Below are 12515 nucleotides of genomic sequence, written 5' to 3'. Positions count from 1 at the left end.
GAAGTGATAACTGATTTATGGACGGGAGAATGGCAGCCGAAAATGCCGATTCGCGGCCCCGCAGCTCTAACTCTCTTTAGCTCATTGAATCCGCTGTTTAACGCAAACAGATATACGTTTTTTTTTTTTAAACTAATGAATGGAAATCTGAAGCATAAACCACTGATATTAATACGATATATTGCATGTGGCAAGACGTTTTATTTACGTTTTTGGGGATCTTGAATATGCAGGTTGGTGTGTGCATATGTATATTTATATATGTATATCCTTCCATGGCTGCTCCTTGTCAAGAATATCTTCTGGAGGTTTACTGAATTTCTATCAACATTTATACCGTATCCCTGTATTTTTCTTGGCGGTTTTGCTATATCTGGCCTCCTCTGCTGCCGGCGTTAACTGGGATCATGGTTGTGCACGCTCAGATTTTCCGTATGTGCAAAGGAGTGCATTTATTATACATGATTATAACTTTTTTTTCCAACCACACTTGACAATGTTCTCCCTGTTTGCAGATGTTGAGTTAACCAGCTATCATGCTACGAGGCTATTTTTTTGTTTGTTTGTTTTCTTGAAACTGCACCGTGTAACCGAGTCAGCCGCGCCTCCGCTCATGATTTATGGGTGGGATGGTATTTGGAATCGGGTTTGACTTGGCAAAGCAATGGCCTTTTACGTTGGTTTGGTCAAATTGTTATATTAATGTGGCATTAAAGATAAATGACTTTTTTGCATAGTTTGCGTGGGCATGAATGATTTCACTATAGTGTTGGGTTTTTGCAGAGTACGAGGCACAGAATGCCTGCTGGGGGGGGGGGGGACAGGCCTACAAGCATTCAGAGAAATATCACTTGGTCTGGACAAGTGAGAGCCGTTCACCCGAGAGTTGGGGCTTTCACAGCGGAACTGCTTGTCTGGACTCCACGTCACATGGGGGGATTATTTCAGTAATAATAATGATAAGCTCCATCTGGATGAACTGTACAGAAAACTAATACACTGAAGGAACGTAGCCACCCCGCACCATGCCTGCAATTCAATCAATTACCGAGACCATTTTCAAAAGTGCCTCGTCCCATACTGGTATAAAGTGGCACACAGCATTTTATTTATCCTTTCTGCGATTTATTTCGCAAACTCAAAACAGACAAAAAGATGTGAAAGATATAGCCGTCAATATATGAGCCCGTGTGATTTATGCTGCGTGGGAAAGCACATTATTACCCGGGGTTTGTCTGAATAGTGACGACTTTAAATGAGGAAAAACCTTTTAACTCCTGACATGGGTGATCACTGAGCTGAGTCGCTCCCTTACTGACCAGACCAAGTGGAAACTGGTCTGTTTTTTCAAAGGTGTGACATATTTTATGCTTGAATTAATGTGCTAGGCCTATGATTTTACCACATGGCCACAGGAGCCCACATGAATAGTAGAAAACTCTGGCATTTACACTTACAAATGAAAGAAGCTGCTTATAGTAAAGGAGTTAATGATGTTCTAGAAAAACTCACCCACAGGGATGTCAGGGTCGGTGCCTGTGTGGCTCTGTCCCATTTGGCCAGCAGTTCCCACTGGCCATCCCATTTAGTGTTGCCCTGGGCGAGGGGGTGAGGCCATTCTCACCTTTTCTTTAGCATTTTGGTTTTATTTTATCCCCATGTCTGGTATTGCTAATGTCTCCGCTTTCGGGTCCTTGTTAATGGTTACCCTGCCCATGCCTTATTTTATATTTCACTTGCACTTCTGGTGTCATTAACCCTCAGTGTTTGTTAATGTTTCCTAGTCTCTAGTGCCTTTTAAGTGGAATATACCGCACCTGTTCCTTGTTGCCCTGAGTCCTGGTGATTGGTTCATTTGGTTAAGGTTCTCACCTGTCCTGCAGCACGTCTTATTAGTAGTATATTTGAGTGCCTGCTCTTGTTCTGTTCCTTAGTGGTTTGTTTTGGCTTGTTTTCCTGTGTGTCGCTACCCCTGTTAGTTACTGTAGTTGGTCGTGTTGTTCCTGGTGTTGCTCTCTGACTTAGTTTAGTTTTGATTCATGGTGCCTTTGTGTTCTGGTTCTCTGTTCTGTTCCGTTTTGTTAAATAAACCCTAGTTTGTTGGAGCTGCTACATGGATAATTTTTCCTTCCCCCGTCCCACCGTAAGACATGAGATTATAGCAAAATTAACACATGAATACTGATATCAGTGACTAACTAAATGCTCAACCTAATGAACAAATCATGTCCAATTATTGAGGTCAGGAAAGGAATACATAGTTAAGTCAATTTGAGTGTAATTAACATAGGCTCTGCCAGTAGTTGGCCAATTAAGCTAACCGGTCCCCATATACCACTACTGTGCTCTTTAATTAGAAGGAAGAACCCAACCACATCATATGCTGGATGTCATGCGTACCCAGAACGGGAACAGGACTCGCTGATCAACAACGATGTTTTCAGGTGCTGTGGTCCAAGGCATTCTGTAACAGTTCCATTGCACAAATGCATTTCTTTAGTTAAATCTGATAAATCTTAAATCTAGGTCCTCTCTGAAGCAGAAGACCTCCTCTCGCATCTATCTTCATTAATTGCATATGGTTTCCGAGCCCACGCTTTCTACGTAGGCCGCATAAATCGCCGCATGTTCAGAAATCAGGGCTAATTAATCACCACGGCAGAAAATGGGCCAGACTGATAGCGCAGGGAGAAATCAGATGAGGACCGCGTAATTAGATTTCAAAACACGTGCGACGGCACAAACAATTCGGCAGATAATGCCTCAGAATCACAAACAAGGGCCGTCTTTGAAAATATGATCAAAACACTCGTGAAAATAAAATGAAAACAGCACACAGCAATGGAGGCTCGGCCCACCGTGATTTTAATTAAAGAGCCTTAGACGTCTACAGGAGGTGCCCTGATGCAAACGTCGACGCTGCACTTCCTCCGCCGCCCTCTTCCAGGTCGGGCTCCTCCACCCCGTGGGCCATTGGCGGTGCCTCAGGGTTGCAGTGCAGGCAGGACGACCCCCTTGCAGGACCCAAAACCCACACGGTACCCACTGCCTTGACAATAACCTGAAGCAGAACCAGACCCGGTGTTGATGTGTGCCTGACTCACAGTGTGCCACTTAAAAAGGGAGCAGTGACTGACTTCCTTCTGGTCTTAAGCAGCCTGACATCACATCTCCTAAAAGGCTAAACTGCCTCTCACTTGGAATACAAACTCTCCCAATCTGGGACACATTCAGGTTTTAATGCTACACTTTTCTTGGTTCTTTCTGGTGAATACAGAGCTGTGAAGAGATCGATGAGACAGTCTGTCCTTCAATCTGAGGCGTGGCCTCCTATTTTGAATCTCTAGGTCAAATACCTGGGTCAATTCTATGTGGTTTGGTTATTAATTTGCATTATACACTGACAGATTTCGCAACTAACACCTTTTCCACAATATGTAAATATGAACCTTTTGCGATATGCAATTCAGAAATAATGGCGGAGCAGACCTGTGAGAGACACCTCGTCGCCGTCCTTCAGGAAGGTGCGGGTCTCGCCGCCGCCCAGCTCGATGGTCTTGGAGCCCCTCCAGGACAGCTCGAGCATGGAGCCGTAGCTCTGCGCATCCTGAGCGGCAGATTTGGCGAGACGTGAGGCCGGCGTGCACTGGCTCCGCCCCAAACGCGCCTGGCGGCCGCGCAGGCAGGAGCCCCTTACTCACCGGGCCGCTGATGGTTCCGGAAGCCAGCAGGTCTCCGGGCCTGACGTTGCAGCCGTTGACGGTGTGGTGGGTCAGCTGCTGCTTCATGGTCCAATACATGTACTACGAGAATGACATTATTATTATTTTATCATCATCGTTATATACACACACACACACACACACACACACACACACACACACACACACACACACACACAATTCGTTTATATCTTTTATGCTCAGCCAGCAGCATCACTGATCCATGCCTGCGATTCCAGCTAAGCAACTTGTTCTAAGGTACCTGGGGGGGGGGGGCTTAAGCACTGTGCTACCTGCCGTCTCCAGATCCTGCCTTTCTGGCCACTTTGGAAGTGACGTGTCATCATCCTTCACCCATGTCACGTCCTCCCAGATAAGCAGACTCGGAGAAGTTCAGAACGACACGAACAAATTCCCCTCCTTGCCAGGAGTCCCCCCCCCCATCTCACTCCCCCAAGAGTACAAACGTGCCAGAACTGCAGCACTTTTATTTCAGTGCCTTCCAGCCGTGACTCCGTATGGAGATGCCGTCCCCCGGGTGTGAGAGGAGCATCTTACCTTGAAGTTGGACCTGCATATGGTGGTCTCCTCCCTCATCGTGTCGCCTGTTTGAGGAAAAAAAGTTACCGATTAATGGAATGTCCCCCAGCCCACCGTGGCATCACAAACTGTTATTTGCATAGATATGGGACAGGGCTCTCGGGCAGCCTCTCCGATTGCACAATGGTGGCCCACTGTGATGCCCGATTCGCAGCACGACCCTCACATGTGACTCACGTTGAATATGGAGATTAACAAATCGCTACAGAGATATCAGCCAGTTAAACAGTCGTAGAATTAAATAAAATCTCAATCCTCAAGCACTTTTGGCATTTTTAGGTTTTTGATTGCAGTCACAGATTTTCATACAATTGAATTTCCCTTTGTAGGAACTGAAAAAAAAATGGTCCCCATAATGTCAAAACAACAGGCATTTCTCATTGTGAGGACATTTGGTCCCCACAATGTAATGTATATCTGTCCTCCACACACACAAAGACACTCTGACAAGCAAAACAAACAGTAGCAAGTGGAGCCAGGTGTAATATTAAGCAAGCCCCCTGGGTGTGATGTAGGCTTCCCGATGACCTCCCACTGCCCCTCGAGGTTGTGGTACGGCGGTCACACCTGCAGTTAATTAACACGCTCGGGGGGGACAGTCACCTTTTATTGAGACAAAGAGGTTGATGTCAAAGGTGTAGGGGTCGTCGTGGCGCAGATATGGCAGCGGCTCAGGGTCCTGCGAAGGTGGAGGGGGGGAGGTGAACTGGGCCCAGAGATAAGGACACCCCAGTCGCCCCCCTACAAAGGAATTGAATTTCCTGTCCAGGAGATAATGTGGCTACTAAGAAGTCCCGCTGAATCTTATTAAGCGTCTCCTTGGCGACCTTTGCTCCTTTCAGCAGCATCTCCTCACCTGTGCTTCATTGGGCTGAGCAAAGGGAAGCAGAGCTTCCATCGGCACCACCCATGGGGAGATGGTCGTCCCAAAATTCTTGCCCAAGAATGGTCCGAGGGGCACATACTCCCAGGCCTGGATATCTCGTGCTGGCACAGGAGACACGGGGGGTGGGGGGCATCGGACAGGTCCCGTCAACCACCTCTCTCGCCATGCAGAGGCAGCACTCATACACCGATGTCTATAAACACACTCCGGTTAGCAGAATCTTTATCTGTTGCATCACATAGCCTGCTTTATTATTTCAGTGTATTACCAAAGGCTGCGTCACAGAGAGAGACTTCTGAACTAAAAGCCAATATACTCCCCTGGAAATGCAATCATGAAACACAAAGTTCCATTTGCAAACTGCATTATACAGCAAAAAGCAGCTCATTCTCTAGGTGCATCACATGACTGATGGTCCATCTTACACCTACAATTCAGGGAGGCAGTTAAGCAGAGCAGCTGGCCCTTGTTGATAAGTGCATAAAGGCACCAATAGACTCGCACCATTAATACAAGAATTTCACTCCGGCCAATGGGTACACAGGTACAGGAGGCGGTGTTACGCCCACAAAAGGACACCCCTCCTCTCCTGCATTGATGCCACACTCATTTTCACTTTTATCCCCAGTGGAAACTGCACTGTGTGTATCCCGACCTGGCACATTAATTTCAGATAACCATAACCTTCTGCTGTAGCCAGGAGATACTTCCCTTTCACTTAAAAATCACTGAGTAGAAAAATGACTGCGCTTTGCAAAGTTTCTATCATGCATTAACACCCACTACTTGCATTCGCAATGGCGTCGAGTCCATCAATATGTTGATTAACTCAGCACAAAAAAAAGGATTCCTGTAGGGTAATGGGGTGATTAATTAAAACACAAAAATGATTCTCAGTTCTACAGGAAATCCTTGGTGCTGTGATGGCGGGGGGCTCTAGGTACAAACAAACGGGCAGAAAAACTTGGTCACGTGAAGAGAACCATAATAACACACAAATCTGATGAATGTACATCTCTCTCCTGCGAGGATTCCTGCCACGCATGGACTGCAAACGATAAATTCTTCTGGAAATCATTAGTTAATAAGGAAGCAGCGCAGATGTCGTTCTAACAGATTAAACGATCCATACACGTCCTCGGCTAGATGGACATTTAAGACAGAGTGTACTAAGGCGATTTAATGGAAGGCTATACTTTAGCAGGTAAGACGGCCCAGTGGAGTTGAACACTCTGGGGACCCAGACACAGTCGCTATGAACACAATCGAAGGCACGTGTTTCTTATGCTGGGATTTCCATAACTGCAGAAGGACTTTTCATGGCTCCACGGATCTACAGATGGGTCATAAAAGCCCAACGGCGGCTTGCATACTCGGAGGAAATCAATCGCTGGCTTTGACAGAGGAATAATGAAAGAAATTAACGGCATTCATTACCGGGAAAAGCTACTTGACGTTGACAAACACTGTCATTAAATCACGGCGAGCCCAGGCCGAAACTCGGAGTTTGCCAAGGTGGATGTGGTGAAGGTCCCTCCAAGGTACGGAGATGTCTCTGACGTACACAAGTACCCAACCCTTCCTCCATCCCACAGTCAGACTCATCACAGACACAGCGACGACTCTCTGGGACCAAACGCTACAACGATCAGAGGTGAAGAATGCTCCCTTAGACTGGAAAAGCACCCTGCTATGGACAGCTGTATAAAAAATATTTATATATATAGTCTGAAAGGAGGAATTGGGGTCAACTGCACGCTCCATGCCAAGTAGAGTTTTGTCCATCCCTTGGCTCACCACCGATGAAGATGACAATTGTGTCATTCCTCCCGTCCAAGTTCTCATCCGACTGGGACGTCCAGCAGATGACCTGGAGATACTCAGTGGCAGATTAAGGGATAAAAAAAAAGATGAAGATCTGTATCTAAGGACGAAGAAAAGAAGCAGCTTCCATCTTTTATCTCTGTGCTGCTGTTTGGGAGTCTGCTTCATAGAAGGACCTGCTGGCTGCCGATTTATCACACGCCCGAGATTAAACCGCGCGGGGTGGGACACAGGACGAAGGGAGAGCGACCTGAGGTGCTCAGCGTGACAGTTCCTCGCTGGTGTGAGGAAGGCTCTGAAAGTCACGAGATTCCAACACACGTATCATTGCACGGTGCTCTTCCTAGCGTGATGTTTACTGTTAAGGTCCACTGGGTTCAGAAGGACCTCCTGACGTGACACGTCAAACTTGGCATGAGCCCACACTAAATATGACCAGCTGCTTTGTAAGGGAAGCGGCTTTGGGTCACGGTCAGTGCGGGCGGCGGTTCCGGGGACCAGTTCAGATCAGGGTGAAGGGTTAGGGGGGGGGGGGGGGGGGGGGTCAGCCTCACCGCTCCAGTCGTTCATCAGCACCATCCCAAAGATATGCTGGTGCGCTTTCTCCATGGGGATCGACTCGCCCAGCTTGTTGCCTGGTCCCACGAAGAAGGCCTGTGGAGCAAACCAGAGAGAGGGATTCAGGTCTTCGCTCTTCTACCTTCCTTCATGCAAGCAGCCGACTTGAGCCGCTCCTGTGCTAAAGCGCCAAATAAGAGCAAAGCTAAACAATTCCACGACAGCAAATAGGGGAAAAAAAAACAAGAATGGGGATTTAATGAGAACATGTCTGCACGGTGTCCTTGTTCTGCTTTGGTTTCTGAAACTCCGAGCGGAGCTGAAAAAACGCAACTCGGCTCCTTTGATATTCACTTTCCATTTAGGGATAAATTATAACAGCTGTATGGTTTGCATTAGCTCTCGCTTCTAAGGGTTCGGTTCTCAGAAGTTATTTGCATTTTGGGCCACTTTCAAAGCATTCCAGTGGTCCATTTCTGGAGTTCCAGGCCCCCCAGCTCTGAAAAAAGCCTAAAACAGGAGCGAAAAGCAAACACGTCACAGTCAAGGGTATAACGCAGACGATGTGGCCGGTGCATATTAGACGCGGAGGTTCTGCCCGAGGTGACAGGCCTTTGATCTCCAGTTCCAATTCCAGGAAAAACCTTCATCGGAGCGATTGGAAAACTACTGTGAATATTCAGATCCCAGCACAGATATTTTCATGAAGAAAACTTTCAGGACAACATTCGTTTAGGATTAATAGTTGCATTGTTACATATATACGCCTACGCTATATTTCCGTTTTTATTCCAGGCTCAAATATTGCTTTTCAAATGAAAATGTAACGGCACAGAGATGGACCCGAGAGATCTGGTAAAGCCGGACGGCGTGTGGATCGGCTACCAACCATTTCCAGCTCGAGGTCCAGCTGCCTGCATGGCCCAAACACGGGAGGCTGAGCTGCGACGGAAAACGGGGGAAACAGGCGTCAGGGATCTGCAGCAACTTCGCCTGGGCTGCACACATTCACACACGTGCAGAGAGACGCCCGTGTTCGTCCCACTTACTTGCATCGGGCCTCATCTGACCCATGGGTCTCCGAATGGGCGTCCCAGAGACAACCACCGACGAGGCTCTGCCGTGGTACCCAACAGGCAGCCTGAGCCTGCAGTCAAAGACCATGTTAGCACGTCGCCCCCTGCTGGGCATGACACCATCCTGCTCCTATGGGCATCGATACACCAATTTCCGACCCTTTTCCCCAACTGTCTCCTCCCTCCCTCAGCTAACTGGCAGATTCTGACTATGGAAACATTCCCCGAATCCCACAGCGGACACCCCCGACACAAACACAGATCACATCATCTAAAATGGCTGAGCGAGACGCAGGGCCGACACGTCAGACAGACGCTGAGAGGAACCCGAGGGTGACGTTCCTTCTCGGCGGGCTAAAATCCACGCAAACATCTCTCCGCGGCGACAGCTGTGCGCTTCAGCGACGTTCCCCTCCAAACGTGCGCGATCTCTCACGCGTCTCCTTCACCGAACGTCCAATTGCGCTGCCGCACAGAAGCGTCATCTGGCCTGGCAAACGGAGACTTCCTGTGGTGTCAGGGACTTGGGCAATTTCTCATCTGCCGTGTTTTCAAACTCGGGAACGTCATGGATCATCAGCCGTCAGCCGCGCGAGCGGGAGGTAACGACTGTTTGAGTGGATGCCGCATTTACATAATGTTGGAGCCACTGGACCCGAAAAGATGTGCGATTTTCCACATTTTCACATTATTTTTCAGGTTCCCTCATTCTGATGGAGACCGGGGAGCCCAACGACTCCAGGGTGCAGATGGCACAGGAACCTGCTCCTTTACAGAGTGGGGGGCGGGGGGGGGCACGGTCACATTCAAGCTAATGGATAATGACGACTTTTGTTTTCTGCACATTGCCGGTGGATGACATCTGCATGCGGGACTCTGGGAGGGAACAGCGCATCGGGGGTGCATTCTGGATCCAGGTGTTGTGCAGAAGGGTTATTTAATCTGAGGAGCTCAGGCAGAAGTAGCGTAGATAAGGAGAGTTTGATGAGATCCTTAGGGGACAGCAGAGATGATGGTTATAAATGTAAGGAACTCTGTACCTGCGTGATTTAACACTTCCTCTGTGTGTGTGTGTGTGTGTGTGTGTGTTTCAGTTACTCAGAGTTGGCATGAATGTAGCTATGACTTGTGTGGACTGTCATTCCTCTACATGCCCAAACCAGAATCAACAGTAAAGAAGAAAGACTGTCACAGTGTGACTTGCTATTCCCTAGTGACACAACTGTAAAACTAGTTTTTGGGAAACAAATGTGACTTAATATTAATGCGCTATGAGAAACAGAGCCGTCCAAGGAGCGTCGGGGTTTCAGAGCGGCTAACCGTGGCCAGCATTACCAGTTAGGCATGAGGGCGTTCTCTTTGCCCCGGAACATGATGCCGACGTTGGTGGCATGATCCCGGGATGAGTAGAAGTCAGTATAGTCCCCTGAAAAGGATCATGGGTGAAAATCAAGATGTCAAATCATACAAGTGTATTCAATTATGCGAAGAATTTTCACTTATAAAATGTAACGGGAAACGCTGCATGTTGAAAAGGTTTCGAATAAAACAAATTCCGGTTGAGTATATGTTGGTACGGAACGCCCCCTTGTGGTGAATATTCTGAATCACACTCTGAGGAAGGCATGCTGCGAAAACGTAATTGAGCTGTCCTGCAGGTTTTATGGAATATATTTTAATTACCACCTGAAGGGCAGCCGAGCCAAGAGTCGAGGTAACTAAATACCGTCGTAATTACTTCCGTAACTCGGTTAAAAGCAGACGGATGGTGGCAACAACACAGCTTGTCGTAACTGGTTGGTGTTACGTCCATAATGTAGTTTAATACATTCATTTCACAAAAAAAGTCAATCAATTTAAATGGAGAAAAATGTAACAATACGATGCCGGTTTTATTTCTTTTATTAAATCTAATCTGGTTCAAACGTCAACCCCATCCAGCAAAAGCTGAAACGGTTTATTTTGGGGTCTGTTTCTACCAAAAGGAATGAAGGAAGGAAGGAATGAACTTTACTTAACGCACCTGTGCATAATGCATTATAATGCATTCATACATAAAGCATTACAAACGTATAGTTATTTATAAAAAAGGCATAAAAGATATTATAGGCATATTTATGATGCATTATGTATGCTTTGTGAAGTTCATCTATAATGCACTATAAATACCTTCATAATGCATTATAACGGCTTATACTGACTGTTATAATGCATTATGAAGGCATCTATAGTACATTATTATGACTGCTATGAGTAAAATAGTAAGAAAAAAGGATAGATAGGATAGATAAGATGACAGGAAAGCTCACCAATTTCTGCTGGGAGGTGCATCACTGCCAAACTCTGGTGGACAAAGGCTCTGGAAACACCCAGATCACATCAATTTTATTACAGCAGCAGAGTAAATTTGCTGCACACGCACGCGCACACGTACACAGGCACACAGACCTTACCATTTCAATGAGAGGGCGAGCCTGTTTGGCATGCCAATGCTTTGAGATGTGAGGGATGAGTGCCGTCGGCTTTAAACCCAGAATAAAGCTCTAGGGTTTCCATGTGTTGTATTGAATAGGCTATGTTAACCCGTCCCAAATGTGTCATTATACAGGACATGAACAATATCATAATCAATCTGAAAATGATTATATCATCAAGGAAGTTTACACTGATTTCAGTTTTCAATTCCAGCTTTATTAAGTGGACACAACACATTTCCACAATCTTTTAGCGTACCCTCTGGGGGCACATCCGGCACGCCGGGAATTATCGTGGGCGAACCCCATCTGCAAAATTTATCGCGGGGACTGCAAAGTCCTGCGCAGATTTATAATCCCAGTCCAGCCCTGAGCCTAACACAATTTGGGAACCACTGGATTATAGAAACACACCTTTGCAGACTCACATGTACAGGCAAGACGAGGAGAGACTTGGGCTACCTGCTTCGCAGGCTGACGTCGTCGCGCAGCGTGCTCTCGTTTGCAGAGAGCAGCCGCTGGAGGGTGCTGCGCGCCTCAGTCCAGGCCTCATGTCCCAGCCCCATGAACACGTTAAGCGTCGCCTGCAAGTATGTAAAAACAGGAACAATTTGTGTTGCTACAATACTGTAAACTGCAGGGAGTTATTAACGAAATCATAATTAAATGTGGGAGAGCGACTTGCTAAAGTTTCATTCACCTGGTCAAACGCATCCTGGTGCTTGGAAAGAACCGAACCGTCGAAGAGAAACTTGATCACGCTGAGGTCCAGGATCTGGTCGCCGATTGCAACACCGATCCTGTGCTTTGGCTGAGCACGTGATAAACACCATTCTGCTGAATGCTTATTGACTTAAGCCTGTACATAACCGTGCGTAAACACGTCCACAAAGTATTTAAAATGCATGCGCCAATACTTTTCAGCAATACGTTTTCACATGCAAAACTGACATTGCATGCGTATACAAAATACAAAACAGCTTCGCATAACTGCGGAACAATCCGAATCAAGCTCTTACGCCTGTGATCGTATCCTGTAGCTTTTATCTACGTTACAACACTATAACCAATACATCGCTACAAATTCTAAATGTTGGCGAGGCGACAACTACTTTTCTTAGTTTGACTTACATTATCTGGCGTCGAAAACACGCCGTAAGGTAGATTGTGAAATGAAAAGTCAGACTTTTCGTCAACTTTTATAAAAGACATTTTGAAGTTGCAGTTCGGGTCCTGGATGCTCTTCAGTCCAAGCAGAAGAACCAGTAACCTTCTCCAGATGTTCACAGTGACGGCCGCCCCCTTCTGCACGAGTAACCAATAGGGATTTCCGTTACCATACCCACCCTTTCCCCCAAACCTGGGAAATAATTAA

At 46.9% G+C, this 12515-nt stretch overlaps 1 protein-coding gene across 1 annotated transcript; it reads right to left on the bottom strand.

Moving 5' to 3' along the window:
• Window positions 1-2842: 2842 nt before the first annotated feature.
• On the bottom strand, window positions 2843-12444 carry fah (fumarylacetoacetate hydrolase (fumarylacetoacetase)). Its single transcript, XM_048969486.1, has 14 exons — window positions 12272-12444; window positions 11841-11951; window positions 11603-11724; window positions 10976-11025; window positions 10002-10092; window positions 8640-8737; window positions 8480-8532; window positions 7587-7686; window positions 5179-5309; window positions 4926-5001; window positions 4281-4327; window positions 3702-3803; window positions 3490-3607; window positions 2843-3061 (listed from the first exon to the last, which is right to left on the bottom strand). Exons 1-14 carry the CDS (start codon window positions 12350-12352, stop codon window positions 2985-2987), a joined length of 1257 nt encoding a protein of 418 aa, XP_048825443.1. The 5' UTR covers window positions 12353-12444; the 3' UTR covers window positions 2843-2984.
• Between the last annotated feature and the right edge of the window lie 71 nt (window positions 12445-12515).

Source organism: Brienomyrus brachyistius, chromosome 11 (genome assembly GCF_023856365.1).
Source record: "Brienomyrus brachyistius isolate T26 chromosome 11, BBRACH_0.4, whole genome shotgun sequence".
NCBI classification, from domain to species: domain Eukaryota; kingdom Metazoa; phylum Chordata; class Actinopteri; order Osteoglossiformes; family Mormyridae; genus Brienomyrus; species Brienomyrus brachyistius.
The sequence above is the reverse complement of the archived record's forward strand: the minus strand, read 5'-3'. Positions and strand labels throughout refer to the sequence as shown.

Excerpts from the sequence above, each read along its gene's own strand:
- fah (XM_048969486.1), bottom strand. The coding sequence starts at position 12,352 with ATGTCTTTTATAAAAGTTGACGAAAAGTCTGACTTTTCATTTCACAAT. Across the intron at positions 11,952-12,271 it reads TGTTTTCGACGCCAGATAAT|CCAAAGCACAGGATCGGTGT; the intron begins GTAAGTCAAACT and ends TCACGTGCTCAG. Across the intron at positions 7,687-8,479 it reads TGGACCTCGAGCTGGAAATG|GCCTTCTTCGTGGGACCAGG; the intron begins GTTGGTAGCCGA and ends TTTGCTCCACAG.